The sequence below is a fragment of the Filobasidium floriforme genome (assembly GCF_021052385.1).
Source record: "Filobasidium floriforme strain CBS 6241 chromosome Unknown HD553scaffold_2, whole genome shotgun sequence".
Classification (NCBI taxonomy): Eukaryota; Fungi; Basidiomycota; class Tremellomycetes; order Filobasidiales; family Filobasidiaceae; genus Filobasidium; species Filobasidium floriforme.
The window spans coordinates 136455-162260 of record NW_025763623.1 but is presented as its reverse complement, the minus strand read 5'-3'; the positions used below and the strand labels follow the sequence as shown (position 1 = coordinate 162260).

At 54.3% G+C, this 25806-nt stretch overlaps 9 protein-coding genes across 9 annotated transcripts; 4 read left to right on the top strand and 5 right to left on the bottom strand.

Moving 5' to 3' along the window:
- The first annotated feature begins 90 nt into the window (after positions 1-90).
- HD553DRAFT_347457 (uncharacterized protein) lies at positions 91-3248 on the top strand. Its single transcript, XM_046183301.1, has 7 exons — positions 91-572; positions 676-924; positions 991-1663; positions 1732-1796; positions 1860-1887; positions 1955-2220; positions 2303-3248. Exons 1-7 carry the CDS (start codon positions 432-434, stop codon positions 3062-3064), a joined length of 2184 nt encoding a protein of 727 aa, XP_046039468.1. The 5' UTR covers positions 91-431; the 3' UTR covers positions 3065-3248.
- Positions 3249-4953, bottom strand: HD553DRAFT_303956 (uncharacterized protein). The gene has a single exon (XM_046178950.1). The coding sequence runs from the start codon at positions 4914-4916 to the stop codon at positions 3291-3293; it is 1626 nt and encodes a 541-aa protein (XP_046039467.1). The 5' UTR covers positions 4917-4953; the 3' UTR covers positions 3249-3290.
- Positions 4954-7138: 2185 nt separating this feature from the next.
- On the bottom strand, positions 7139-8937 carry HD553DRAFT_91770 (cyclin-dependent protein kinase regulator). Its single transcript, XM_046184591.1, has 5 exons — positions 8771-8937; positions 8627-8708; positions 8205-8531; positions 7938-8038; positions 7139-7787 (listed from the first exon to the last, which is right to left on the bottom strand). The coding sequence occupies exons 1-5, from the start codon at positions 8914-8916 to the stop codon at positions 7406-7408; spliced, it is 1038 nt and encodes a 345-aa protein (XP_046039466.1). The 5' UTR covers positions 8917-8937; the 3' UTR covers positions 7139-7405.
- A 198-nt stretch (positions 8938-9135) lies between these two features.
- HD553DRAFT_291482 (uncharacterized protein) lies at positions 9136-11264 on the top strand (the record flags this gene model as incomplete). Its single annotated transcript, XM_046178373.1, has 5 exons — positions 9136-9734; positions 9829-9903; positions 10184-10418; positions 10613-10829; positions 10913-11264. Exons 1-5 carry the CDS (start codon positions 9558-9560, stop codon positions 11262-11264), a joined length of 1056 nt encoding a protein of 351 aa, XP_046039465.1. The 5' UTR covers positions 9136-9557.
- A 5379-nt stretch (positions 11265-16643) lies between these two features.
- On the bottom strand, positions 16644-18050 carry HD553DRAFT_338742 (uncharacterized protein; the record flags this gene model as incomplete). Its single annotated transcript, XM_046182370.1, has 2 exons — positions 16644-17213; positions 17289-18050. 2 exons carry the CDS (start codon positions 18048-18050, stop codon positions 16644-16646), a joined length of 1332 nt encoding a protein of 443 aa, XP_046039464.1.
- A 357-nt stretch (positions 18051-18407) lies between these two features.
- Positions 18408-20880, top strand: HD553DRAFT_303947 (major facilitator superfamily domain-containing protein). The gene is made up of 8 exons (XM_046178949.1): positions 18408-18984; positions 19089-19289; positions 19397-19745; positions 19839-20015; positions 20110-20275; positions 20359-20423; positions 20501-20599; positions 20662-20880. The coding sequence occupies exons 1-8, from the start codon at positions 18671-18673 to the stop codon at positions 20806-20808; spliced, it is 1518 nt and encodes a 505-aa protein (XP_046039463.1). The 5' UTR covers positions 18408-18670; the 3' UTR covers positions 20809-20880.
- HD553DRAFT_91742 (uncharacterized protein) lies at positions 20758-22161 on the bottom strand. Its single transcript, XM_046184590.1, has 4 exons — positions 21533-22161; positions 21239-21457; positions 21026-21159; positions 20758-20954 (listed from the first exon to the last, which is right to left on the bottom strand). Exons 1-4 carry the CDS (start codon positions 21970-21972, stop codon positions 20932-20934), a joined length of 816 nt encoding a protein of 271 aa, XP_046039462.1. The 5' UTR covers positions 21973-22161; the 3' UTR covers positions 20758-20931.
- A 484-nt stretch (positions 22162-22645) lies between these two features.
- Positions 22646-24026, top strand: HD553DRAFT_279800 (Alpha/Beta hydrolase protein). Its single transcript, XM_046178094.1, has 2 exons — positions 22646-23028; positions 23093-24026. The coding sequence occupies exons 1-2, from the start codon at positions 22905-22907 to the stop codon at positions 23944-23946; spliced, it is 978 nt and encodes a 325-aa protein (XP_046039461.1). The 5' UTR covers positions 22646-22904; the 3' UTR covers positions 23947-24026.
- Positions 24027-24210: 184 nt separating this feature from the next.
- On the bottom strand, positions 24211-25802 carry HD553DRAFT_303944 (RmlC-like cupin domain-containing protein). The gene is made up of 5 exons (XM_046178948.1): positions 25511-25802; positions 25317-25428; positions 25172-25248; positions 24933-25094; positions 24211-24837 (listed from the first exon to the last, which is right to left on the bottom strand). Exons 1-5 carry the CDS (start codon positions 25714-25716, stop codon positions 24282-24284), a joined length of 1113 nt encoding a protein of 370 aa, XP_046039460.1. The 5' UTR covers positions 25717-25802; the 3' UTR covers positions 24211-24281.
- Between the last annotated feature and the right edge of the window lie 4 nt (positions 25803-25806).

The window sequence follows — 25806 nt, the reverse complement described above, 5'->3', positions numbered from 1 at the left end:
TTGCTTCCGATCACACAAAATAAACAAAAGGGCGAGGTCCACTTCCCATCAACATCTCATCCATCAAGGCATCAAACAGCGAAACATCAATCCATCTTCACCTTCGACATGTCGACATTCAAGAACCCCAAGCTTGACAGACACCTCATGGATACGATATAGGCGCTCAGAAAATCGACTACGACATCCGTCATCGTCAAAGGACCCTCTAGCAGCGTCGTGTACATCGCAAGTTCGCAACACGCGACCACCATCGCCTTCGTGCAACCAACACAACGATCACGATCACCTTGTCAGCAATCTTCTGTAGCAAGATCTCCTCTCTCAAGATCTACACACAAGACAATCATTCAAAGTAGTCATAACGACCTCGATCGACAAGGCGCACATCATCAATACCCAGGGCCAGGATCAAACGTTGATCTCGCCAAATGTCCACGCCTGCTCCGAGGAGGCCTTTGTCGGCTAGACATACCAAGAACCCTTCTTTTTCTACTTCCATCCCGACCTCCGGTACAGCACCTACATCTCAAGTGACCGCTGGGAAAAGGACGGTTTCGACGGGCAAGAGCGTGAGTACACTTCAAATCCGAATAGGGTGGTGTATTCGACTCACTACTTGTAAGAAACTCGGCTGATCCTGGTTTGATCGCGCTTTCGATACGGTTCCCACAGATCCCCAGCCCGAACAGATCTACATCGCAGACATCGCAGTTCTCAAAGAGAGACGATCTTACTTCCAAGATTGCCAACCTAGAAACTCAAAATGCTCAGCTCTCCCGGCACTTAACCGACCTCACCGCCGATGTCGAGCGTACCGAACAGGCCTTGGTCGAAAGGGACGTTCTGTTGGAAAGGACAAGGGAACGGTGTAGAGGGTTAGAGAAGGAGGTAGGAGGTTGGAGCAAGAGATTGGAACAGCGGGTGAGTAGCGGCCAAGGCGATGTCGAGAAGGTCGAGGCTGATGGGAGTGAAATTTATGGCCCTTAGGAACAAGGTTTCGATCTCGAACGTGAACAATGGGCTGCGGCGGACGAACAGAGTCGATCCAGATTAGAGAGGCTGGAGAAGGAGAGAACGAGGTTGACGGAACAGCTCGAAGAGGCCAAAGCAGAGCGGGATGGACAAGCCCATGCGCATGCGATGGAAGATGACGATGTCGCCAAGGACAAGCTCCGCTCGACCAATACGGCAAACGCGGCGGAGCTGGCTCGTCTGGCCGAATCTCTCAGCGCGACCCAGACCGCCTTCTCGCAACTCCAAAAAGCGCACCTCGACCTCGAACACGCCTTTGCTCGCTCAGAATCTATGCTTCGGGAAGAAAAAGAGATCAACGAGCGTCTGAGGGAAGAAAACGAAGTCTGGGAAAAGCTGGTGGGAACAAGGACGATCGATGGGACCATCGGGATTGGGCTGGGGATCGGATTTGGGGGCCAGTCCAGGATCGAACAACAGGGCAGCGTGAGGTCTACCCTGGGAGTCGGGATGGGCTCTGTCTCGCGGGCGAGTAGAAGGGAGAGAGGGAAGAGCTTGGCAGACGAGCTAGGAGGGTTCGATCTCGAGGCGTTTGGGACGGGCGAGATGGGCGAGACTGGCAAGGCCGCGGACATCGCAGAGGATGTGGACGATGGTGAGATGGACAAGATGAGGGAAGAGAATGAGGGTAGGTATTCCACGTGACGATGACTCGAATCGGGAACTGACCCTGTTGAGCTCTTTCGTTGCCTGCAGAATTGCGGCTCGAGCTGAAACAGATGTCCGAGGCGAACCGTGGGCTGAGGTTGTACTGCTCCAAGGCGAGTTCCAGTGAAGGTCCACGAGAAAAGAATCGATCGACTGACCCTGCTCGCCTGAAACAGATTCTTGATCGTATCCTCAGTCATTCGGGCGAGTTTTCTAGAAGAGCCGATTTTGGTCCCGGATTGTAAGCTCACTTGACGATTTCGCCGTACAGACTCGGAACAATTCCTGGCGGACGTCTCTTCGGACCCGGCTACCTCGCGCAAGATCCCCGTTCGGCCCACAAGACAGCGTCAAGCGAGCAACCGGTCTCGACCCCAGAGTTTCCTGCAGCAGAGTAATTCCGAGGAACGCGTCGTTCAAGTCGACCCCAAGACGGGATTGAGACCGTTGAGCATGTTGGCAGGCAGGAACGATTCGAGGGAGACGGCCTCGCCCGAGCCTATCAAGGAGCAGACAGAGGCGGCTTCGGAAAAGAGGGTGCGCCAAAAGTTTCCTTCTTGTGCTCGGCTTTGAAGTGATAGATGCTGATCCATAGCATCTTGCTCTGGGATGCACACAGGCCCGACGTGGACTCTCGCTCAATTGGGGATCGTTTGCAGGGTTTGGCGGATCAGGCGGGACTCCCTCACCCAGGACGGAGAACGGTCCAACCATACCTGAGGCCCGTTCCGGAAGAGAATCGCCGGTAGCTCGTCTAGGCGGACGAAAACTGCAAACGCACGAGGAAGACGACGAGGATCGGGTCGAGCGTGAACGGCTCGCGGCGACCATGAAACTTATGGGCGTGGAAGCTCCTGCTCGGACCCAATCTCCCCAGCTCTTATCGCCCAACGTGACCGGACCAGGGATGATGCAGCGATCGAACAGTGCTCAGAGCTTCAACTCGGCTGCCTCATCCACAGACAATGCAAGGCCTGCCAGGCCCGTCTCACGATGGTCTTCCTTCTTTGGCCGATCTCCTAGCGCCGAACCTGTCAGCATCGAGTCGAGCACGCCCATTACCGAGACTTTGGTCGAGCCGCCCCCCTTCGGAGATCTTGCCGAGACCATTAAGCAGGCACACGTACAGAGGAAGAAGGAAGAGTTCGAAACGCTCATGAACAACAAGCACCTTACTGAAGCGCCCAAAAGCGTGATGGACATCATCGCTGCGCGGTCCTCCAGATCGCAACACGGCGCAAAGAAGTCGGTCGATTCGATGGGTTCGCTCGAAGACATGAGAAACCCCATGATGATGCAGAACGACCTCGAACGAGACGCCGAGCACAAACCAAAGGGCAGCATTTCGACCCTGTTTGATGTCTCGGTACATGACAGCTAGACTGGTAGCCTACCCTTATGACCATGACGACTTGATGACAATCTGTTGGTTCAGGACTGAGATAGGACCGCTCGGGCGGCGATGGACAGAGAATGGTTTTCCGGTCTTGTGATTGCCTGCGGCGAAAGAGTTGAAGATCTTGACATGGGTATATCGCAGAGAACATAATGAACTATATGGATGAAAGATAGCTCGTGTGCCGTGACCAAAGGTAATCCGACCGCATTCAATCAACAGCAAACCCAGAGGGGACTGGCTGAGCAAAACCCATGGGGACTGGCTGGTCCGCAAGTGGCTGATCCGCAAAGTGTGTCAACCTCCTCGCTTGGGCAAGTCGACGGGGTAAACCACAATGTCTGGTGTCAATCTTCAAGTCATATGTCATATGATCAGAACGATCGATCTCAGGTCGGCGCTTAGGTCCTTTATCGATGACGACAACGTGATGCCATTCCTCCACCGGTGCAGTATCGGAGAGTTCAAAAGTCAAACTGAGTGTGGTCATTACCCGTGAAATGATCACAGTACTTTCCTTGATCTCGTAAAGCACATCGACTGTGGCTGTGTAGGTGGCCGCGAAAGGGCGAGTCCTGTACGCGATCTGGTCGATATGAGTGAATCGAGACCATCCCGGAGGAGTTCGAGGTCCCGCAGTACATTCAAGCCGCTTGTCATAGCTCAGATCTTCATGTACCTGTATGATTCGCCCGGGCTGTTGTACCGTCTCGGTCTCTCGATTCCCAGCACCCCCTTCCGATCCCGCATTGATCCCCGCTGACACATTCCTAGTCACGGTGGTAGGAGGGAGAGCGGTTCCATCCAGCCATGGATCGAGCTCCCAGCGCACGTTCATTCTGTCCCGTCCGGTAATCTCGTAATGACAGACGATTTTCTTCACGAATACCTGCTGTTCACCAGCCGCAAGGTTGTCGAGGTCGCCTACCGCGCTCACCTCCGTCTTGAAACGAGGGTGGAGGTCGCCAGCCGATCGGCTGATCGACACATCGATGCTGACCCGTTTATGCCTTTCGAAGTCCTCCTGGTAGACGGCCTTGTACTCAAGGTCTCTGTACTCAACGTCTTGCGGATGCTCTCGGCTAGTAGTCCCCGATTTCGTCACAATCGTGTTATCGTCCTCTTCCTCTTGGTTGGCAAGGAGGGCTCGTCCCGCGGTGTAGATAAAGGTCAGCCAAGGGGCCGAAGCGACAAGTCCGTAAAAACACTCTTGTACACGGGGAGTGAAACCGTGTGTCGAGGCAATGATGACCACCTCTTTGTCCCAAGCTTCCGTCTTCAGATGGGTCCAGAGTTCATCCTTCCAACGGGAATCACCCCCTTCAGGGATTTTTGGGATGTAGGTGGAGGGGATGTAGGTGTAGGGCCTCCGGCGCACTTGACAGGTGCAGGACATGCCCAGGGCTTCCCACCTATCAATATCAACCGCATCCTTCAGATACTCGAGTGCATGTACAGCCTCAGTGACCTCGATCTTCACTCCACCCTGGGGGTCGAGCAGAGAAGTCGATCCGTCGTTGAAACTGTGGCCGCCACGATCATCTCCTTCGAATATCAATCCCGTGACCCCGATCTCGGGCAGCCTATCGACGTAACGTTGTTGCTCCAAGGGATCGGTAGGCAGAGCTCTGAAGAATCCTGCAACACTCTCCTCTGACTTTGATTTTGGCTCCTCTGATCCTACTAAGGTCGACTCGGAGTTGGAAGGGGAGACGCCCTGTTTCGGCTCGTTGCGATCAAGGGCAGTCACCGCCCTGTATTCTGAGAAGGAGTACCAGAACGTGGCGCCCAAGACGATTACGACAGCCGCTGTGGTGAGGTCGAAGTTGGAAGGCATTTTGAGATGATGGTTCGATAGTATGCACGTATGTATGTAGCTATGAGAGTATGCTGATATGTCAAGATAGATGATCAGTCCGAATCGACGATCCGACCATCTAATCATCCAGGCGGTCCCGGCTTGAAGCATTACCAAGGGCCGGCGCGATGACGTATTCGTCATCACTTGGGGTTGCTCGTCGAGCTCAGGCGAATCAACTCTGCGACTTCAGGTTCGACTTTCATCGGACTCGTCGCATCCTTGACCTGGGCAATAGTAATGATAGCTAACTGCTTCATTCCTTGCTCTGCTGCCCCTACAATTGAATCATCATGAATGTAGCCAGGTCGATCTTTTCTGCTGAGGGACAGGTCAGCACAGAGATTTCCATGGTTTCAGCCTGCGCGCCGCGCGCGCGCAGGCGCAGGGCATCGAATCGAGGATCAAGGAAAGGATTCTGAAACGCGTTTTCTCTCTGCTCTCCTTCCCACTGAGGCCGATCCATATACCCTGCTTACCTCGTTCCCGGTGTCAATCTCCTCAACTATCGCACCAGCTTCAAGCCGGACTCTGTCAGCAACAACGACAATGCCACCTACTACAAGCCAGATGTCAAACCCAAACTGAAGCTCGACACGCGCTTTCTCCCCACGGTGAGAGAGGAGGATTTGAGGCGAGACGAGCGAGTGTAGGGAGTTTGTCACACAATCTAGAGCGCCCAAATTCGGACCTTACTTGAGATTAGGGCTCATCGGTTCGCGTGTCCACATTGGTCGAGTATCAGATATCTTCCTGATCAAGAGTCCTGTCCTAGTAGATCGCGGCTAAACGAGGTCGTGAATACGATCTTGTGCACAGGATCATGGTTATATAATCTTGCTAGACATGAAAATCAACGATAGCCGGAGCCACGATGATCTGGACACGCTCCTGCGCCACGTGGACGCGATGGTCGAGTTCGAAACCAACGATCATCCTCGCGGAATTGAAAGTCTAGTACGACGTGGCTGCGTGTTTCCCTTCTCCGCCTGGAAGTTATCAGACACTATTTCTTCAGCCACTTGCAGTACACATATAGTAGCCCTTGTGGTCGATTGCGACGACGATCATCTCGCTCGAGAATAGTCGTCGAATTTGACCACAATCGGACGACAAGGAGATCTCTTCCAACAACAACCTATCGAATATCGTCGGCGAGACACATCGCACCTTCCAGTCCGCTCGAGACAGATGCGACATTCATTCGTCGTCGTCGTCGTCGTCGTCGTCGTCATCCGATTTGACTCGTGCCTCGATCGGGCAAGTCAGGTGCCCGGGGTCGTTGAAGTCTCCAGGCAGCTTTCGCATCCATCGCTCGGATTGCTCAATGCCGTTGTGTTCTCCCTCATCTACATGAGTCGGCATGTCAATCTTCGCAAGTGCGGATTTTTTAACCTGCTCAGAATGCCGTTCAAACCAAGTAGCCGATTCCGAAGTGGAAGGGAAGGAAGCGACGCTTTCCTGGTTCGTGTGGCAAGGAGTAGGGCGTGTAGAATTGGTTGAAGCTGGCGAGGGAGGTAGTAATCCGGAGAAGGCGTGTCGTTGACCGTAATCGTGCGCTCTACTCTGATACGCATTCCTCTTGCCCCTGTGCTCGTGCTCGGGTGGTGGGCCATTGAACCCTAATTCCTCAAGCGCATAGTTATGCGTTGGATGCGTTTGCTCACGAACCAGACATGAAGTCGCGCGCCACTCGGCTTTTTCCTCTTTGTATCCCTGCCGTTTTCAATTTTTGTGAGATATCGATGATGTCGACCGCTCAGCTGGGTCTTGCCACATCGACGCTAAAGCGATTGGTGGCTGGCCTACTATACCGATCCAATTCACGGAGATGGTGGTACTGCAGCTGGTAGTGCTGTAGAGACCGAAGCTTTTGCTGCTGATTGTCCGCGTGCTCTGTTGTCTACACAGAGGCATTGATGGTATGGATGACATGGATTGACGAGTTCGGGGGCAGCGGCGATGTAATAGGATTTCGCCAGGTGTGATGCCGGGAAGAGTAGTGGTCGTCCCACGGAATCGAACGCGATAACGTTACCAGACTCTGGTGTGCGGAGACCGTAGTCATCTCGGTCGGCTGGTAACAGACGAGTCGAGCTTGTCGATAACCAGGATACGCGGGAGTGGGCGAGGGTTACAGTAAGGGCGCAGAAACCAGACTTGGCGGCGTCCCGCCTATCCAGATCCCTCGGTATGTGACGGTATTCGCCGGGTACATTTGACTGCGAGATCGTGCGACGTGTGCGTTTCTTTTTTTTGGTTGACGCAGATGTGCGTAGAGCTTCAGACGATGGTCGAGATCGGCGAGCTGCAGGGTCTTTCGTGCGAGCGGCGAAAGTGGGCGAGACGACGACTTCCGGAGTCCTTGTCTCGTCTCCGCTGCTGATCGCCTTGTGTCGCCAGCCTTTGTAAGCGAATATCGCTCGCGTCCATTTCATCCCCGGGGCTGAGATCCATTGCTCCGCGGCTTACTGCCCCCTCTTCTCGTCCTCCAACTCGACCCGCTCGATATACTTCCTCACATACTTTCTGCTCGTCGCCAAACCGCACGCTCGTGCCCATCTGGCTCGTCGCATCTCGTCCTGGTCCCCCGTTGTCTCCTTCCTCGTCCCCATCAGCGTCTCCGTCTCCGTCTTTGTAGCCATCCCCGGTCTGCTCGAACCGCCGTCGCCCCAATCCCTCCACAACCTCATCACCCACCCACAAGCCGTCCACATGTCGTCGTAATCCGCATCGAAGAGCACCCACCACCTGTCCGGCAACGGGATCGCTAGGAGACGTGTAGCCAAGAGGATGGAAAAGCAAGCCAGGGTGGGAGGGGGGTAATGTGCGTAGATCGGGGTTTGTAGGCTGTGGCATGACGAGAGTCGGGATGGTCAGTGTAAGGTAAGGGAGGCAAGGTGAGACGATTTGAAGAGACGGATCAGGTCGGACCGACCGAGCGAGGTGGGGTTGAGGTAGTAAGACAGGATATGATTAGGGAAGGCCAAGTACACTCACGCATCGTTCAAGATACTCCAGCAGAGCTGGACTACCCCCGGTTTGACGACCAGATCGAGGATCTTGCAATAATTGATCATGTGACTGTACGGAAGGTCGACCTATTTCATATCATCGCCATCGCACGCATCAATCCAGGTCATCAGCATCGATACGAATACGCTTGTCGATTTGACCCGTAAGAGTTCAAAAGAGAGTGCTAGAGTCGAGTCGAGCGGAACAGAGGGTAGCCCAAGAGAGACGATGTTCGTCCCGGACAAGGCTTACCTGAACGTGAAACCCCAACCTCTTCAAGATCTGCATCTCGGCGACGACTACCACATCTTTCAACTCGTAATAAACCGGACTATGAAAGCTCGGCGGGGTATATTCGAAGCCCTCCATCGGGTCACGCTCGTCCTCGACAGCCTGACCCTGATGTTCAGCGGGTTCAAGTTCCCGGTTTTGATCCCGATCCCGAGTTTGAGTCTGAAGACGGGTCCGAAGGTGCTCGTTCCTCGCGACGTAGAGCAAGTAGACGTTGAGTAGGTCCCTGAGGCGGAGTTGAGATTCGGTGAGTTTGGAAGAGAGGTAGAGGGATCCGATGGCGATGTCCTGTTCCACATTCGGAGGTGAACGTTGGTGAGGATTCAGGTTTCCTCAAACGGGATGGCAGTCGGGTTTCTAGAAAAAGGAGTAAGCTCGCTCACATTGACGGTGTAGGACGACAAGCTGCTGACGTAGAAGAAACGCTGCAAAAGTACCTGAGCCGTAGCCAACGTGCACTGCGGCCTGATGTTTCCCTCGATTCAGTAAACTTCATCGTAAACGGTGGCCGAGCGCTCGGGACTTACAGCTCGAGCATGACGCCCAACTCCTGGATGAGCACACACCCCATGACCCGTAGATCGTCCTCCAGGTCTTCCGGGACGCCGTCCTGCCGGGAGGGGGTTACCAGGACTTGTTGCAGGCTGGCCAGAGGTTGTGATGGATGTGGCATCGCTACGGCTGAATTCTATCCTGGATTTGGGAAGATTATCAGGTAGCGAGATTGCCGTTCAATTGAAGTCTATTACAAGAAAGCGAACTTATGGTCGAGAGGTGATCGAGTGAGAGCTTGGACTTGTCGCGCGCCGACCCCCTGGTCGACCTTGTTCGTTGATGCTCGTGGTGGTGGAACCGTTTCATTATTATTGCTGATATTCCCACGCAAATACCACTACTCTAAACTATGAACTATCAGTAGGAGTGCGCCTCCAGCGGTCTGTCGCACAGAGCAATTCCGGCCGTACTCGTAGTAGTGTGCTACGTGCTAGCGAGTCTTGCCTGTAGGATCTGTAGATCTGTAGCTGATGACGTGATCAACAACCATCATCGTCGTCTCGAACTCTCAATCGAATCATGTCATGATCAGACATCATCCCTTTCTTTTTCTTGAGCACCTAATCTAGACTCGGTCATAACCGGTACTGCATACCGATATACCTACCAAGGGCCTCCAGAATCAACGGATCCCCCGAACAAAACAGTATCGACGAGCGATCACGAACACCAACGAACGTAACACGAACTAGAACAACCCGCTAACGATCGAGAAGCTGGACGGCTGGTCAACTCTCTCCTCGAAGCATCCCGCTCACGATGACCCTCTCGCCACTCTATCTGGCGCTTCTCAGGGTATATCACTACTTCCCGCTCCATTCCCCCGTCACGCTCTGGCTGGTCAACGGGGCTTGGGGCAGGTTCTCCGCAAAAGGGGGAAAGGAGGGGTGGTATTTGGATGGGAACAAGGCTTGGGCTGTTATGGAGATCGTCTCGGTGAGTCGTCTTCGTTTCTTTCTGTCCGTTTCCGGGGTTCGAGCTGATGCTGATAAGCTCGGGTTCGTCCTCGTCTTGTTGTCCTGTGGAGTAGCCGTTGACGTTCATCACGACCGTTCTCTTCAACTGCGACGTTTCAGGATTGAGTACGGGGAGCAAGGTCGCCATCGTAAGCATGTTGGAAAAGTCTTAATCTCATCTTCTTCCCATCGTTTCTTCCCTTGTTCTCGTAGACGGCTTTCTCTACATCTCCCTTTGCTTCCTCTTCCCCCTCTATGTTATTGCGTTTGACCGATCTCTCAAGTTGAGAAAGCTGGGACGCTGATTCGGGAACGATCTCTCATCTTTACATCGACCCCAACCCGCATTACTCTTTCCCCCTTCGTCTTGCTTTGCATGGCAAACCGATGACGGCGGCGACGACGGCGACATCAACTCCGATCAAACAGTCCATGTACCTCCTACACTACTCCATCCGCTCTATCATCTCCCCCCTCATCCTCGCACCCCAACGAGCACCACAACATGCCAGCGTCACCCTGAGCGCGATGGGGTTCAACCTGATGAACGGGTATATCATGGGAGGGTGGTTGGCAGAGGATCCCGGAAGGGGGGTCGGGGAGAGGTTTGGAGGGTGGTCCTGGGTGGCTGTTGTCGGGTGGGCGGTCGGGTTGGCTGGGAATGGTCAGTGTTTGACGTTCCCATCCGTTCTTCTTCTTCTCGCTGCGACTTCGATTTCTCTATTCTTTTCGTTTATATTCCCTGCGTCACCTTTGCTTGAGCGATCGATAGCAACTTGTCAGAGCAAGCGTGAGCTGATCCTGAATGCCCCTTCCATCTCCTTCTCTTTACCTTCCTTCCGATATGTCCTCCAATAGTCTACCACGACGAGATCCTCCATTCTCTCCGCGGCCGAGCATTGATCTTTGACGCCGTTCCTTCCCTTCGACCGAACGTACCCGCCGATGCTCCGAATACCAAGGTACACATCAAGCAAGATGACAAGGAGGATAACAAGACCGGGGGCAAGGTCTATGAGATCCCGCAAGGAGGATTGTTCTATTGGGTGACTTTTCCTAATTACCTGTGTGAATGGTGAGTTTCACTCGTCGAGATGTCGAAGGATAAGGGAGGTGAACGGGAAGGCTGACGACACTACACGCTGTTTATGGTGGCAGGTTCGAATGGACTTGTTATGCCATCCTCACCTCGCCGTCTTTCACACTCCGATCACCAGCTCCTGCCGTACTCGTTTCACAAGCTCAGAAACGGCAGTACCCCGAATTCGTGGTGGACCTCATCCGACTACTGGGCCGACTCCCTCTCCCCTCATTCACCACGAGCAACGGTCTACGGGAACAGGAAGCGCTCCTCCTAAGCCCGCCGTGGATGTTCTTGGTGGCCCTGCTCGCGGCGATGATCCCGAGGGCGATCAACGGGCAGAGGTGGTACGAACAGACGTTTGGGGCGAGGTGGCGAGGTAGCGGGAGGGAGGGGGGGAGGTGGGCGTGTCTGCCGGGGTTGTTGTAGGTCCCGAAACCGATTCGGGGTGGACGAAGAGGATGGCCGAGGTCCGTAGTCACTTGCCGCAATACCATCATACCCTTCGGAGAGAGAACGATGATTGATCGGAGAACGATAGATGACATGGAGCGAGACGAAGCATTTGAACGCGGGCGACGCGGTCTTGAGTTTCATGGTCCGTGTTCCGTGCTCCGTGCTCCGAGAGAAGGGTTGGCTTTTGTCGACGAGATCAAGGAGATGCAAATGACACAAGTTTGCGACCATTCCTGACCCCATGTTCTCCTCTCCCCATGATTAGCGCGGATCAGGTGATCACGTGACGACGTCGAGCGAACTACATGAAAGCACTTGGGAGTCGAGTCCCCAAGTTGTTCAAGCTTTCAAGCAAAGCAAGCAAGCCAAGCGACAAATGTTCAACTCGGTAGGGATCGTAGGGATGCGAAAGCTTACCAATATACCAGATGTGGAATCCCACTCGGGCTTGCCTGATCGACTCTGGCCAAACCGTGACTCCCGCTTGCCGAAGCCCCCCCCCCCTGCGCGCCCCCTCGACACGTGCTCGAGTGGGGCACATTCCCGAAATAAACGAGATGAGGGCCCGGTCGCGAGTTCTATCTAGATTATAATTATTTTCTCACGAGTATCTGCGCGCAGATAGCGCGCTAGCGAGGTCGGATAGTTTGCCGTGGGTGATCGCGAGTTCTATCTGTTTGTATTATTTGCCTCCGCGCGGATACAAATAGCAGCCACGTCATCACGTGATATCTCAGACGCTGTGTGTTTCATCTCCATAGCAAAGGTCTTGCCGAATTCTGCAGAATTCGGTGAATGGGTGAGTCAGAACTCTTTGACAAAACCACCAGCCGAAGTTCCCCGAATTCGGCGATCGCTCGTAGAATGGCATGGCATAAAAAAAAGAAACCAGCCTCGTATATACAATCCCTACCACATATCTACCGTATAATAACGGGCGAAGTCTTGATCTATAAAAACCCCTACCTGAACAGAGACTTCGCGAGAGAAATCAGGTAGTAAGGGACCCTATGCATTGAGCGGGGGTCTACCAAGAGGCAACTTAGTCGGAGTCGCTGGAGCTCTCGTCTTCCGAAGAAGACGAAGAGTCCGACGAGTCCGAGTCGGAGGTCTCTTCCTTGGGGGGCGCGGCCTTGATCGCCTTCTTCTTACCCGATCCCGATCCCGAGGCGACCGGCTCGTCGATGTCCATGTCGTCATCGTAGTCCTCGACGGTCGCTCGCTGGTCGGGAGCAGCGATGGCCTTGCGCTTCTGAGGGGTGCTGGGCAAGTTGTCGAAGGCCGCGTCGAGGACGGCCTGGGTTTCGACGTCTTTGCGGCGGGGAGCCTTCATGCCCTGCTCGACTTCTCGGGCAACCTGCTCGCCTCGACTCTCATTCAACAGCCCGATCATCGATTTCCCGCTCTTGGAGGTTGCGTCGATCTTGGCTTGCTGAATCTCGAAGTAACGGTTCAGCGAGTCGTGGAGACCGGGGATACCGACGTCGGAGGCCTTGAGAATGTCGGTGACAGCCTGTACGAATTTTTCCGAATTCGGTCAGTCACGGATCGCGGAATCACTGGTTTGAATCAGAGAAAAACTCACCGCCATCATGTCGATAGCAATCGTCAACCCCTTCTTGCCCTTGACCTTCTTGCGAATCTTCTTGCCGATAGTTTGCAAGGTCTTCGCAGCACCGATGACGTGCTGGTTGACGAAGGCGCGCTGCATCTCCTTGAAGTCGCAAGCCTTGCCGCGATCAGCGCAGGCGGTGCAGGCGGTGAAGGGCCTTGTGGCGAAGCATCGCTGCTCCGGGTCATCCTTCTTCTTCCTGGCGCAGGGGGTGCACATGATGTGTTCGAACTCGACAACTGCTTTGCCCCCCTCCTTCGCGGTTCGAATGCTTCGTTCCTGAAGAGAGAAGCAATCGTACCGGTGTAAGTGATCAGTGCAAAAGACGCAGGACTCTGCCGAATTCGGCTAAATTCGGTAAGCGCCAACTCACCTCTCCGGTATAGACGCCGACGTCGTAGCCCGTTTGAGCGTTGAAGGTCTTATCGAAGTCGATCCCTCGGGCGAGCCAGAAATTTCGTCGGGCCGCAGTCATGTCGGGGGACGAACGAGGTCCCATCAAGCCGATACTCTTGGCCATGGCGTTCTTGTCCTTTTCGTTCGACATCTGGGCAGCCTCTTCGAGTTTCGCAAGAGCTCCTACCCAGTCGTAACCTTTCGTAAAGATCTATCGTTTGCGAATGAAGTTAGTACAACGATGAGGATGTGTAAAAGAGAGAGCACAGACTTACACAAACCTTGACAGGGTTCTTCCCGTCAAGGATCCAGGCATCCTCGAGGTTTTTAGACGGGAAGTCGGGGACGAGGGCCTTGACGTCGTCGTCGCTCTAAACGCAGAGAATAGGACGGAATTAGTATCATGTTCAAGCTCAAATGGAGCGAAAGATGGATAACTCACAGGGACAAGCTCCTCCACCTCCTTCTTCACCTCCCGCGCCATCTTCTCGGCCTTCCTCCTCCTCTTCTTCTCGGCCTTGGCCTTCGCCTTGGCGTTGGCCTCCGGCTCCTCGGTCGAGGAAAGCTGACGAAGTTTGCAGAATTCGTAAGCGCAAACCGATCACTCTCTAACAGGAATAACTCACCTCGATGACCTCCGCCTGCTTCGCCTTGGCCTTGTCCTTGCGTTTGTTCTTTGGAGGGATCTGCCGAAGTTTGCAGAATTCGGTAAGCCTTCCATGTCGACTTTGAAGCTAGCAAGCACCCCAACTTACAGGCTCATCAATCTTCTCGGTCTTGACGATCACGTCGTCGTCATCGGGGATGGGAGAGATACGAGCTCCTTGGTTGTCGTCGGGGATGGGGGAGATGCGAGCTCCTTGGTTGACGGCGTCCCCCCCGGCTTGCTCTTGGGCGAGGCGAGTTTCCGCTGCAAGTCGCTCCTTGGTAAGGATCTTTTCAAACTTGGCCGTCTTGAGAGACTTGCCGATGGCCTTCTGGACGTCCCGTTCTTCTTCCTCTTGGGTCTGAGCAAACTACCGAATTCGGCAAAATTCGGGAGAGTCAGTCGTTTACTCGGCAAAGAACGAAAGACAGGAGGGGAACAACCGACGGTGAAAGGAAGAAGGATCATGATCGTATCGTACTCACTCTCAGGTTCGGAAGAGTCGACTGACGACCCCCTTCCCCCCTCTGCATCCTATCCCACTCCTCCTGAGCGCCAGCGGGAGCTCCAGCTCCGGGACGAGACACGAATCGCCCAAGGGCGTTCCGAGAAGTACGATTGGCGGGGTTGGCGGGGTTGGTGCGTTTAGAGGAGGAGGATTTGGCGGGACGTTCAGGGGCCATGTTGTTATCAAGACGAGGATTAAGTAAAGTTGGGAAGAGAGATAGAGTCGGAGAGATAGAGTTGAGAGTGAAGAGAGGAAAAGAGAAAAGGACGATGAGGGGGGGGGAAGGGGGGATGTGAATTGATCGTGTGTATATACCTTCCTCACTGGCTGAGCAGACGCGACGTGTTTTTTTCTTTGTTTTGATGGAGTCATACGCGTCGACGTGGCTGTTGTTGTTGTTTGATGAACAGGAACAATCCAAAGGACCCTCTTCTCGAAGTCTCTGCGTTTTCTGCGTTGGAACTGAAGAGGTCCTTTGGTGATATTGATGGCAACAGCGTCGTCAAGCAGCGACGATCAAGGGATGAAACGGTCGCTCAAACGCGCGTCGGGTGCAAATACGGAGGCAAATAGGTCCTTGACGTCATCTCGATTTCCATCTGCGATTTGACGACAGGCATATCGTTGTTGTCGTCGATACATGCGTTGTTGTGCTCAGCCGAATTGTGCAGACTTCGGCACAAGGTCACCCTGCAACATGTCAGATAACTCGAGTAGAGATAGGGACTTTGTTGTCCAATTTATCAGCCTCGTGTTGCTGTGCAATCGACAGCAACGAAACCAGAAACAAAACCCTTCACGAACACGGCTGGCCTACTCCACATCCAGGTTCTCTGGACAAATGAGATTGATGGAGGCTCTTAATAACCGAGCACGATGCATGAATGCGTTTGGCATGAGTCCTTCTGCCATGCGACTGCTCGCGAGCAAACTTGGAACAGCTGGGAGGTCGTTGGCGACACAACGCGTGAGCTCGCAAGAAACGTTGGCCATCGCTCTGCATGCATTGAGGCATGGCACAGGTCACCGGCAGACAGGCTTAGAGTTCAACAGAAGCTTGGCAGCGGTGTCCAGGTGAGTGAGTAAATTTGTACGAATTCGGTCGAGTTCGGCTGAATGTGCATCATGTGTTCTCAATCTTTCAGGTGAGCCGAGATGAGGGTCGTCGCCGAATTCGGCCGAATTCGGCTGATCATTTCATTAATAGAGCTGTTGATGTCACGGTGACTGCCCTCGCCACCGACCCATTCTACAGCGAGATGGTGCGCTTTCCTCGTCCAAACCAATTGCCTCATCGTAAATTCGCCCGGAGCAGGAAGCTCGGGGCATTTCAACAGGCTTGCGGCGCTATCGATGGCACCCTCATCACTGCGCATCCTCCAAGCCATAGAGAGGGTAATTTCCGAGATCGCAAAGGTGGTCTCTCATGGAACGTCCTCGGTATATGCGATTTAGATCGTCGGCTTTGTTACGTGAACGCTGGCTGGGAAGGTCCTGAGCCGGATATCAGCATCTGGTACGATTGTCTTCGCCACGAAGACATTCCAATTCCGCAAGGGTATTATCTACTCGGAGATGCAGGATTCACTCTTCGATGCCAGGTACTCACGCCCTACAATGGGACAGCATACCACCTTGCCGCATGGAAGCGATCCAGACGACAGCCAGCGACTAGGGAGGAGGTGTACAATCACCAACATTCCAGTCTCCGCATGCCCATTGAACAGGTTTGGGGTATCATGAAAGCGAGGTTCAAGGCATTGCGAGCCGGAACGTACTATGCCCCGGCTAAGCAAGTGCAAGTCATCTATGCACTTTGCGCACTGCAGAACTTCATGTCTGACAACAAAGACGACTGCGAGCCAGTACCAGACGATCAGGATCTTCTCTCTGGGGTAGGGTTGGATCCAGACGAACCCGTTGCCCGGAGGGAAAGGAACGATCCAGATGCTCGCAGTGATCCTATGGTTGCACTGCGAGAAAAGATTGCGGATGACAACTTCGCTCGATGGGAGGTCATTCCTGCCACCCAACCGGAATGAGTGCAAGAGGGCTGCCGAATTGGGCAGAATTCGTAGGTGAGCACATTCGCAAGTGTCTAGCTCCTAGCTCTCATTTGACAGACGTTTCATTGATACACCGAATTCGGCAGAATTCGGGAGCACGGTGGATAATTACAAACACAAAAACTCAGCCCTGTAGATCTTCCAAGACTGCTTGTAGCAACTCCCGGCGGTCTTCTTCGGATTGATGGGCATAAGACTCGGCCAGCGTACGGTCTTTGGCGAGACGGAGGCGAAGTTTCCGAGCGTCGACCACGCTGATTTCCATGGCTGCGATATCCTCCTTGAGCAAAGCGGAACCACGAGTCAAGATCTGCGAAGTTGCTTGCTGAGTGACTGATGCCAGCTGTTCAACAAACGTCTTGCCAAGGGAAGCAAAGTCGGGCTGATCCTCATCGCGTCGGCGATTGCTCATCGAAGCAATTGATCCAGCGGAAGACGATCCACCCCTGCCCCGGCTCCTGCTGCTGTGGGGACGTTGGGGAGTACCCTGCGGCTGACTGTTCGCTTCACCTTCGCTGGCCGATTCTTCCGCCTCTCCGGCAGGAGGTTCGGGTTGGGAAGGGATCGGAGCTCCACCCCGGAAGGCAAAATCACCCGTAGCTCCATGACCTTCACGGATGATCTTCCACTTGGGGTAGAGCCGCCATCCATTGTCTCGCAGACGTCTGATTTGAGACACGGTTGGGGTCCCGACCTGTGTGACGATGTTTGAATGGGATCAGCTTGTGTTGCCGAATTCTGCAGAATTCGGCTGCGATCTTCAGCTCACCCAGTGCTTGACGTAGTCTTCGAACGCCTCGTCATCAACAAGGGGACGATGCAGCTGGTGATCCCAACCCCAGCCCGACCTCTTCCTCATCCGCTCGAGAGGCTTGTAGAATTCTGCCGTCAAGATTCCTGTCTTGTTCTTAACCTTGATACCATCCAATCTCCCATTGGGCGTGGGGTCGGTTCGAGCGTCCATCGCTTCATTGATCAGGTTGGCAATCTTGGAGAATACGGGCATGCCCATGGTGACCTTGTTGCGTGTGACCTTCACCTCCGCAACAAGGAGGTCGGCAAGGAGATCCTCCATCCACTCATACCAGCGAACGTTCTGGTTGGCAGGAGGGTTGCCAGGAGCAGAGGTAGGAGTTGCAGCCTGGGCCGGAAGGATAGCAGGGGCGGCGGGCAGGCTAGGTAAAGCGTTGATCGAAGTCAAGACGGGAGAGTCCAATGGACTCATGTCCCGAGTTCCGCCGAATTCGGCAGTCTGCGGGTGTCCTTGGGTGCTTGGAGCCACCAAGGTGCCTGCAGGGCCTGCGAGGTAACCTCGAGGACCTTCGCCGATTGGCGAAGGGTACGGGTACTGGCCGTGGTGATGATTCGGATGAGGGAGAGGTTGCTGAAACGTCCTAAAATCAGACAGAGAGGCGTAGTACTCCCTCTCGTGCTGACTCCAATCCCGTTGCACATGATGTTGCTGTTGCTGTTGCTGTTGCGGCTGCTGCTGCTGCTGATGGGGATGGTGATGGTGATGGTATTCAGACATGGTTGATGATCCGCTCAACGATTCAAATTCGGCATAGCGATCATCTCAGTAGTACAACATAGTATCTGGAGTTGATCAGGTCGGTGCCGAATTCTGCAGAATTCGGCAGTCTGCAGTCGACCGTCGACCGCTCTCCGCCACGTGCGTCAAAAAAGCGGCTCGATAGGGGCTAGAATGTTTGCTAGCACAGATTGTTGCAGATAGTTTTACGGCATAGTAGCAGGATAGAACTCGAGATCACCCCAGATTGTCGGGGATTTCGGTGAATTCCGGCAGATTTTATGAGATGGCTGGTCCGATGGGCTATACCATTGCAAATTCGCTTCCGCAACCATCTATCTTTTAGCTAGCTAGAACTGACGATCGGGCCCTGATATCGACGTCGACCTCCTCTTCCTCTGTGCCCCACCTCCACACTCCCCTGGATATCCAAAGACCTCCAGCTCCTTCACTCTCGTCCGGGAACGACCCCGCAAAACCTCGGTCGCCGTATGAAACGCCCTATCGACCGAAAAGCAGACCTTGATATATCTCGAACTCGTGCCCAGAAACCCGTTTCCCCACTCGGTAATGTCTGCCCTCGTCAACCCAGGACCTGATCGTGAACAACCTCGACCACAATGTCGCAACACCTCGATCCGATGACGTCGGAGACAGAGTCGTCCAACCTGAAGAAACGGGACGAACAGACGTTCGAGGTCATCGCTCCGCCAGCCCATGACCAGGATCAACCTCGATGGAATTTAGCTGAACACTATCCTCCGAACCACCCACACAACCTCTCGTCGTGGCGCAAGTTTGGGATCCTCGTCACTCTCTGCTTTTCCGGTTTCCTCGCCAACTATGGAGCGTCGGCGCATTTGACGGCGTTTGGACCGATGGCGGCTTACTTTGATCGTCCGGTGGGCGATATCGCCAATACGATCGGATACGGGCAAGTCCCCGATGCTCAACGCAACACGATCACTTACAAAGCTGACCTATACGACCCATCATCATCGTCTTCAACGCCATCTACCAAATCGTACGAACCCGCAGTCTCCTCGGGATCGCCGTCGGCCCAGTCCTCTGGAACCCCCTCTCTCAAACCATAGGCCGAAGATATACCTACCTCATCGGAAGCCTCCTCTACCTCCCCTGCATCGTCTGGTGTGCAGAGTCGAAGAGCTACGTCAGTTTCGCGGTGGCTAGGGTCTTTGCTGGCCTGTGTAGCGCTTTCAGTCAGACGGTACCGCCAGCGTGAGTCCAAGTCAACTCAAGTCAAGCATATTTGAGATCTTGCCTTGCGGCTGTGATCGCAAAGAAGGGCTTTGAGCTGACCTCGTGTTACTTTGACATCTTTGCAGCACCATCGCAGATATCTACCCACGTCACGTCCGAGGGGACAAGCTCTCCGCCTTCGGAGTCGCTGTGATCATCGCCCCGGCCCTGTCCCCGCTGATCGGTTCGCTCGTAGTGAACAAGCATTCCTGGCAAAACATCTACTGGATCGTCCTAGGCTTGGGCGGGCTGCAACTTTTGATGTTCCTGTTGCTCGTCCCGGAGACCTTGTGGAACGAGGATCGCACCGATGCTGGCACGGGTGATGACCGCGATGGGGTGGTGGTGGTCCGACAAGGCAGGGTCGGCCCCGCTTGGTACCCATGGCGTCGTCCTAAAGACTTTGCCACCCTCTTCACCCGTCCTATCGCCATGGCAAGTCGATCACCACTCTTCAAAGCCTAGCACGTATACCCCGGTCGGCCTTGCTAATCCGCCCGTCACACCTGTTTCTCTCCTTATTCGCAGTCCCGGTTCCTCGCGATCACCCTTCCCTCGATCTATTACGGATCGCTGTTTGGCTGGTCGGTCGGGATCACCATCATCGGCCCCAGGTTGTTCGAAGCTCCTCCGTACGATTTCAAGCCGATCCCTACGGGTTGCACGTACCTCGCTTTCGGCTTGGGAGCGGTCTTGGGGAAATGGGTGAGTCGGGTCTTCCCTCCCAACCCTCCCGCTTAGCCGCACATGCCTTCATCGCTTCGCGCCGTTGTTGACATTTCCTCCATGACTTCGATAGTCCGGCGGGCTGGTCGGAGACGTCGTCGTGACCCGAGTGACGAAACGCAACGGTGGGATCCGTAAACCGGAATACCGTCTCTGGGCCTTGTTACCCATCTTGCCGTTCATGTTCGTCGGCCTGTTCATCGTCGGGATCACGTTCGAGAAACGGTTGGCGTGGATCGGTGAGTCGTCGAGTGTACCGAGTCGCTATCGAAACGTCAGGGTCGATGTGGGCTGACAAACGCCCAATATCGGTCTTTGCTAGCTCCCCTGATCGGAGGCGCCTTGTTCTACTTTTGTTTGTCGGCCTCGACGGGTATCTTGCAAACGGCAAGTCTCGGTCTCTCTTTTCGACAGTCTCCCGTAAGGAATCCGGTCTGACGAATGTTCCGATACCTTGCGCGCAGTACGTTCTCGAGTCCTACATCACCCGACCTATGGACACGCAGGCGAGCTTTATTTTTTGGAAATGCATCTGGGGATTTGCCATCCCTTTCTTTGTATGGGTGAGTCTGTGCCACGAATTGACGTTCCATTCGAATGAAAGCCGATCTTGTATGACATCTAGGAATGGGGTCTGGAATCCACGTTCACGGTGGAATACGCCATTCAGGGTGTTTTGGCGACATGCATCGGGCTGCTTTTGTGTGGAGGTTTGATCTGGAAAGGAGAAGCTCTGCGACGTGCGCAAGGAATGCCGATCGTCGAGCGATGATAGCATAGGGGAATCGAATCGGAAGGTCGCAAACGTTTGTACACAGGACGACTATACTCTGTCAACAGGAATTCATCTATGAAATTGTTCATGGCGCGATATTACGGTTCTCTCTCATTAAGGCTATGTCGTCAAGATCAGCTCTTCTGTACTATTCACTCGAAGGCAGTGTCAGCTCTCAGCATCGCATCATGGTGAAACTCTTGGGGCTACCCACCTTGACATCGTCCATCGACACAGGCGATCTGCATACCGTCGCTCATATCGGGGTGATCGAGCAGGGTACAGTCGACGCCCGAACCGTCTGTCCAGCATCCTCCACAGGACTGCAGGTCGGTCAGAGTGTCGATGCTGCCGGGCAACAATGAAGCATCGCATCAGCCTCAACGTGACTTTTTCTTCGGACAGCCTGTTTCCACCCGCAGCTTACCACTCCCATTTCTCCTGTCCGACCATGCACGCCGTTTGAGAACGGGTACAGGCGCCGACCCTCATCAACGTCTGATCCCGACGACTAAACGATCCAGATGGGGCGAGCATGCATTCACTCGCGCCGTCTTCGCTGGTGTAACCAGCTTCACAAGCGACGCAAAAGGCGCCAATCTCAGAGTATGTTCCCGCTTGACACGTTTCGCATCCGGTTCTCGCCCTGCGAACGGGGAGAGAACGTCAGGGACTGCGATGAGGGTGATGTGGAGAGCTATTGAGCAAGACTCGAACTCACTCGTTGGCCTGCTGACCAGGCTCGCAGAACAGACAAACCCCCGGGTACGTTCCCGAAGCGTACGTCCCCGCATCACAGCCAAAGCATTGACTTCCGACCCCGACCGCTCCGGGAGGACAATTGGTGGCCCGGCATTGTTGAGGACCCGCGGTCCCCGGATCAGAAGTCGTATACTCAGGACAATCGCTGCACGATGCCCCATCGTAATTGGCATACGTGTTCGCCGGGCATTGGGTACAAGACGACGCCCCAAAGTCTGCCGAGATGCTGCCACCAGGACAGACTTGGCAAGGATCGGATCCGCCCGCAGAGAATCCGCCTGGGTAACAGGGTTGACATTCATCCCCTCGAAGTTCGTTCCCAGGTGGACATTGCTGGTCTTGAGCGCGAGCCGTGGTCAGAGCGAATAGAGTAATCGAAAGGAATCGAGTCCAGATCATGGTTGTTGTTGTCGCGCGCGCGCGCGTGTCTGTTTCAGTTGATGGAGACGGTTGGAAAAACAGGGGCTTCGGCGTGCAAGAGAGGACAATCCCTCAGCATCGTCCTACTTTAATACTCGGAAGGCCTGTGGCAGCGGATTTGTCGCCCGTGTGTAGTTCTCGCAAGCGTGTGGTTAGTGCAGTCTCGACGTGTTGTTTTTGTTGCGCATATCGACTCAAAGTTTGCCACCGATCTAGGGCGTTGACGCCTCATTGTTACTGACTCTCGACTAAGGGGTACCTGACCGAAGCCGCGGCTCCGAAGTATCAATCATGGCTCGCAAAATACAACAAGACGCTCCATCAGCGGAGAAGTGCAAAATCAGCCTGCGACCAACGACTTCAAAACCACCTGGTGGCTGCAAGCCATCCGAATGCAGCGTCGGCGACGTGAACCGTTATATCTACGCCAATGCAGCTGAAGGTCGGTCTTCGGGCGATAACACCGCCATGTGTGGCTCATGGCTCAGGCCATTTCGTACGCGTCTCGCCCCGTGGTCAACCTCTTACCATATCCAGAAGCTAGAAGGAGTACTATTTCCCCCGCAACAGCAAAACGTAAAACAGTATTATTGACTATCAATTCTATCAATCGAGGTGTAGGCATGTCAAATAGCATCCCTGACCGCAACCCTCGACGTCTCGGCAAGGTGTCTTCCAACATTCAGAAAGCGGGGCATCCGGCGGCCGCATCGGCATCGTCCCCCATCCGTCCACTCTCGCCCGCCGTTTCGCAGCCACATCGCCGTCACTCTAAGATGAGGCCCACCTCTAAGCTACGATCGATAGTTACCTGGATAGTCATCATCTTCAGCTTACACTTGCGCTCACAACGACCTGAGTGACCTCGACATCATATCCTGAGCGTTTCGACAGAACCCGCGCATTCTAAAATGACCTCCAACTCTTCGCCCAACCCTACTGAATTCACCTATCGCAATGGCGACTTTGAGCTTACGGCCGACTACTATGTCCCGGACGTCTCGCAGACTGAGCAGTCGACCTCTCGACCTCTGAGTAAGTCGGACTCGACCCAGACATCGTCTCAGCCTATGTGACTGACTGGCATGGTACACGATAGTCATGTTCATTCATGGCGGGGCCTATATGCTCGGCAACTCTCGTATGAACTCGAACCTCCAGATTACAGACTGCTTGTCTCGCGGATGGATCGTCGTTGCCCCGAACCACCGCCTATGTCCCCAAGTAGACGTGCTCGAAGGCCCAATCTCGGACTGTCGCCGTCTATGGCAATGGATTCATGCTGGGGATCTCGACGGACTGCTTGGCGAACACGGGCACAACATCACCGTCGATCGTTCCAGGATGGTCGTCATCGGCACGTCCGCAGGGGGCATGATCGCCTACTCGCTCGCATTCGCAGATCAGCCCAATCCTCCGCTCGCCATCCTCGACTTTTATGGCTCCAAGGATCCTCGCAACTCGTTATGGTCCGAGACTTTGCCTTTCATCCCCGCTCCCCCAATGCAGGCCGACACGATCGACCGCGTCCTCGCCGAGACGCCTACTGCGACCAAACACTCGGTCTCCCTCGAAGGTCAGAAATCTGACTCTCTACCTGACGCCCGTTTCACATGGGCTATGAACCTGATCAAGACGGCTCGACTCTGGCCAACCATCTATCCTCGGGCCGTCACCGATCCATCTACGTATGCTCTGATCGATAGCATGCAAAATGTCCACCCCAAACACCCTCCAACTTGTATCATCCACGGAGACGCCGATAAGATGGTCCCTCTGTCCATCAGCCAGGGGCAATACGACTTGCTCCAAGCCAACGGGATCGAGAGCGAGCTCATCGTGGTCCCTGGTGAAGGACATACGTTTGCGGGCAAGATGGAAAAGGGGAGTAGGACATATGAGATTCAGCGACAGGGGTTCGATTGGTTGGAGCGCAAGATCAGGGAGGTCTAATGTACGAGTAGGCCCGGGAGCATCGTTAGTCGTTGTAATCTCAAGCGATTGTGGTACATATATTCAAATCATGCCAGTCGTACTCGATCCGTGTTTGCCACGCTGTGAATTAGGACTTGTGAATTAGTTCTGAACGATACATCAGAGCAAGATAGCTGTTACTGGCTATCTGTCTGACTTTCCGAATTGATGTCCAACTCCATGATCGATCGGCGAAAAGTCTCATTTTGCCTCTTGGTACCAACGCAGCGGGGCAGACCTCGTCCTTGGTATCGAATAGAATCCTGACTCTTGACTTTCTTTACGATACAACAGCAGTCTCAAATGCCTTACGTTCAAATATACTCGGCCCCAATCTCCTTGACAGCGGCATTCAAATCCTCTACCGAGACCTCCTCGTCATCCGTCTCCCCGACCATCTCATTCCTCTTGGCGACCCGTCCCAGCTTGACAAAGACCTCTTCCAACCCGCTCCCCTTGCCGGCAAACGAGTACATCCTCCCATAGGCCGAAGAGACGCTGTACCTGAAAGCGTTGCCCGCGCTGACCATGATCGACTCGTTGGCGCTGATCGTCTCCTTGTGGACGTTCCCGTCCGCCTCTCGCACCTCGAAGTCAAAGAACCCTTCGATGACCCGGAACAACGTGTGCGTGCTACCGAACCTGATCATCTTGCCCTCGACGAACGGTCCGGACTGGAACGCCTCCTTGGAGCGAGTGAAGGAGGGATACTTGGACTTGGGTCCGTTACCGGCGATGACGCTGATGCTAAAGTTGCCATCCGAGTTGACATTCCGGCAGAGAGGCGTGTTCGACTGTCCGTTCAAGAGGTACTTGGGACCCGTGTCCGATCGAAGGAAGTAAGGGGCCATGCCATCGGGGAGGACATTGCTATGATGAGAACAAAAACATGTAATTAGAAGTACTAGATCAGCTTTGGGAATCCTCGCTACGCAAAGCATCGCGTCCGGTACATCGGGACTCACTCGGCACCCTCATTGACCTCGGGCCAATTGTACTGGAATTGGGGGACGATGTCATGCCCCATCTTGATCTGCTCGATGAGCCACTTTTTGTCCAACGTCTTCTCGTTCAACCCTTTGTACGTCGGGGTCTCATCGCAAGGTTCTCCTAGGAGCTTGAAGAACCTGCCCGACGATGGCGGCAAGAAAGCATCATCAGTCGAGGTTCCAGCAGCAGACGATAGTTCGAGATCATGACTCACTCGACCCATGCTCCAGGGGAAATCACACCCAGAAACTCGGTGTCGGCGCCGACGACTTGGTATGAATGTGTGATTTTCTATCACATAAAAAACAAAAAGGTTGAGGACAACGCTATCCTTCGACGACCAGCTTTTCGAAACTCACAGGAGGCACATAGGCGAAGTCACCGGGCAGCAAGATCCGACTCTGATCCCCCGCCCAGAGCCTCACGGCTCCTTTGAGGACGAGCCAGGTATCGTGCGCGCCGTTGTGAAAGCTACAGAGAAAGGACGACGTGAAAGAATGCCATTGATCAACCCGCGCGCGCGCCTGAACCGTTCCGCTTGCGATCGACTCACTGAGGCAAGACTCGCTCGTCTGGTCCTCCTCTCGACTGTACCAGCCCGAAAGCGTTACTGGTCTCTTCTCGAGTCGCCAAGTACCGGACCGTTCCGCCGCCGACGACAGCCAGAGTCTCTCCTTGTTCCGCTTCGAGGACGTACGGTCGGTGTTTGGGGAAAGGGTCGGTGTAAGATGGCAGACGGAGAGAGTTGTTGGAAGACATGGCTGGGCGGGAAGGTGTGATCGGGATGCGGGTAGTTGGTACTGGAAGTATACAGCACGAGCTTCGTCATCGAACAGCGCTCGCTACGAC

What these genes read in the sequence shown, in the direction of transcription:
- HD553DRAFT_347457 (XM_046183301.1), top strand. Translation starts at nt 432, where the DNA reads ATGTCCACGCCTGCTCCGAGGAGGCCTTTGTCGGCTAGACATACCAAG. An exon ending in CGGTTTCGACGGGCAAGAGC is followed by an intron (nt 573 to 675) that starts GTGAGTACACTT and finishes CGGTTCCCACAG; the next exon opens with ATCCCCAGCCCGAACAGATC. An exon ending in TCGTATCCTCAGTCATTCGG is followed by an intron (nt 1,888 to 1,954) that starts GCGAGTTTTCTA and finishes TTCGCCGTACAG; the next exon opens with ACTCGGAACAATTCCTGGCG.
- HD553DRAFT_303956 (XM_046178950.1), bottom strand. Translation starts at nt 4,916, where the DNA reads ATGCCTTCCAACTTCGACCTCACCACAGCGGCTGTCGTAATCGTCTTG.
- HD553DRAFT_91770 (XM_046184591.1), bottom strand. Translation starts at nt 8,916, where the DNA reads ATGCCACATCCATCACAACCTCTGGCCAGCCTGCAACAAGTCCTGGTA. An exon ending in TGTCGTCCTACACCGTCAAT is followed by an intron (nt 8,532 to 8,626) that starts GTGAGCGAGCTT and finishes AATGTGGAACAG; the next exon opens with GACATCGCCATCGGATCCCT. An exon ending in GGTTGGGGTTTCACGTTCAG is followed by an intron (nt 8,039 to 8,204) that starts GTAAGCCTTGTC and finishes GATATGAAATAG; the next exon opens with GTCGACCTTCCGTACAGTCA.
- HD553DRAFT_303947 (XM_046178949.1), top strand. Translation starts at nt 18,671, where the DNA reads ATGTCGCAACACCTCGATCCGATGACGTCGGAGACAGAGTCGTCCAAC. An exon ending in AGTCAGACGGTACCGCCAGC is followed by an intron (nt 19,290 to 19,396) that starts GTGAGTCCAAGT and finishes ACATCTTTGCAG; the next exon opens with CACCATCGCAGATATCTACC. An exon ending in TCACCCGTCCTATCGCCATG is followed by an intron (nt 19,746 to 19,838) that starts GCAAGTCGATCA and finishes CCTTATTCGCAG; the next exon opens with TCCCGGTTCCTCGCGATCAC.
- HD553DRAFT_91742 (XM_046184590.1), bottom strand. Translation starts at nt 21,972, where the DNA reads ATGATCTGGACTCGATTCCTTTCGATTACTCTATTCGCTCTGACCACG. An exon ending in CCTGGTCAGCAGGCCAACGA is followed by an intron (nt 21,458 to 21,532) that starts GTGAGTTCGAGT and finishes CCCCGTTCGCAG; the next exon opens with GGCGAGAACCGGATGCGAAA. An exon ending in GGACAGGAGAAATGGGAGTG is followed by an intron (nt 21,160 to 21,238) that starts GTAAGCTGCGGG and finishes GTTGCCCGGCAG; the next exon opens with CATCGACACTCTGACCGACC.
- HD553DRAFT_279800 (XM_046178094.1), top strand. Translation starts at nt 22,905, where the DNA reads ATGACCTCCAACTCTTCGCCCAACCCTACTGAATTCACCTATCGCAAT. An exon ending in GTCGACCTCTCGACCTCTGA is followed by an intron (nt 23,029 to 23,092) that starts GTAAGTCGGACT and finishes GGTACACGATAG; the next exon opens with TCATGTTCATTCATGGCGGG.
- HD553DRAFT_303944 (XM_046178948.1), bottom strand. Translation starts at nt 25,716, where the DNA reads ATGTCTTCCAACAACTCTCTCCGTCTGCCATCTTACACCGACCCTTTC. An exon ending in GACGAGCGAGTCTTGCCTCA is followed by an intron (nt 25,429 to 25,510) that starts GTGAGTCGATCG and finishes CTTTCTCTGTAG; the next exon opens with CTTTCACAACGGCGCGCACG. An exon ending in TCCCCTGGAGCATGGGTCGA is followed by an intron (nt 25,095 to 25,171) that starts GTGAGTCATGAT and finishes ATCGTCGGGCAG; the next exon opens with GTTCTTCAAGCTCCTAGGAG.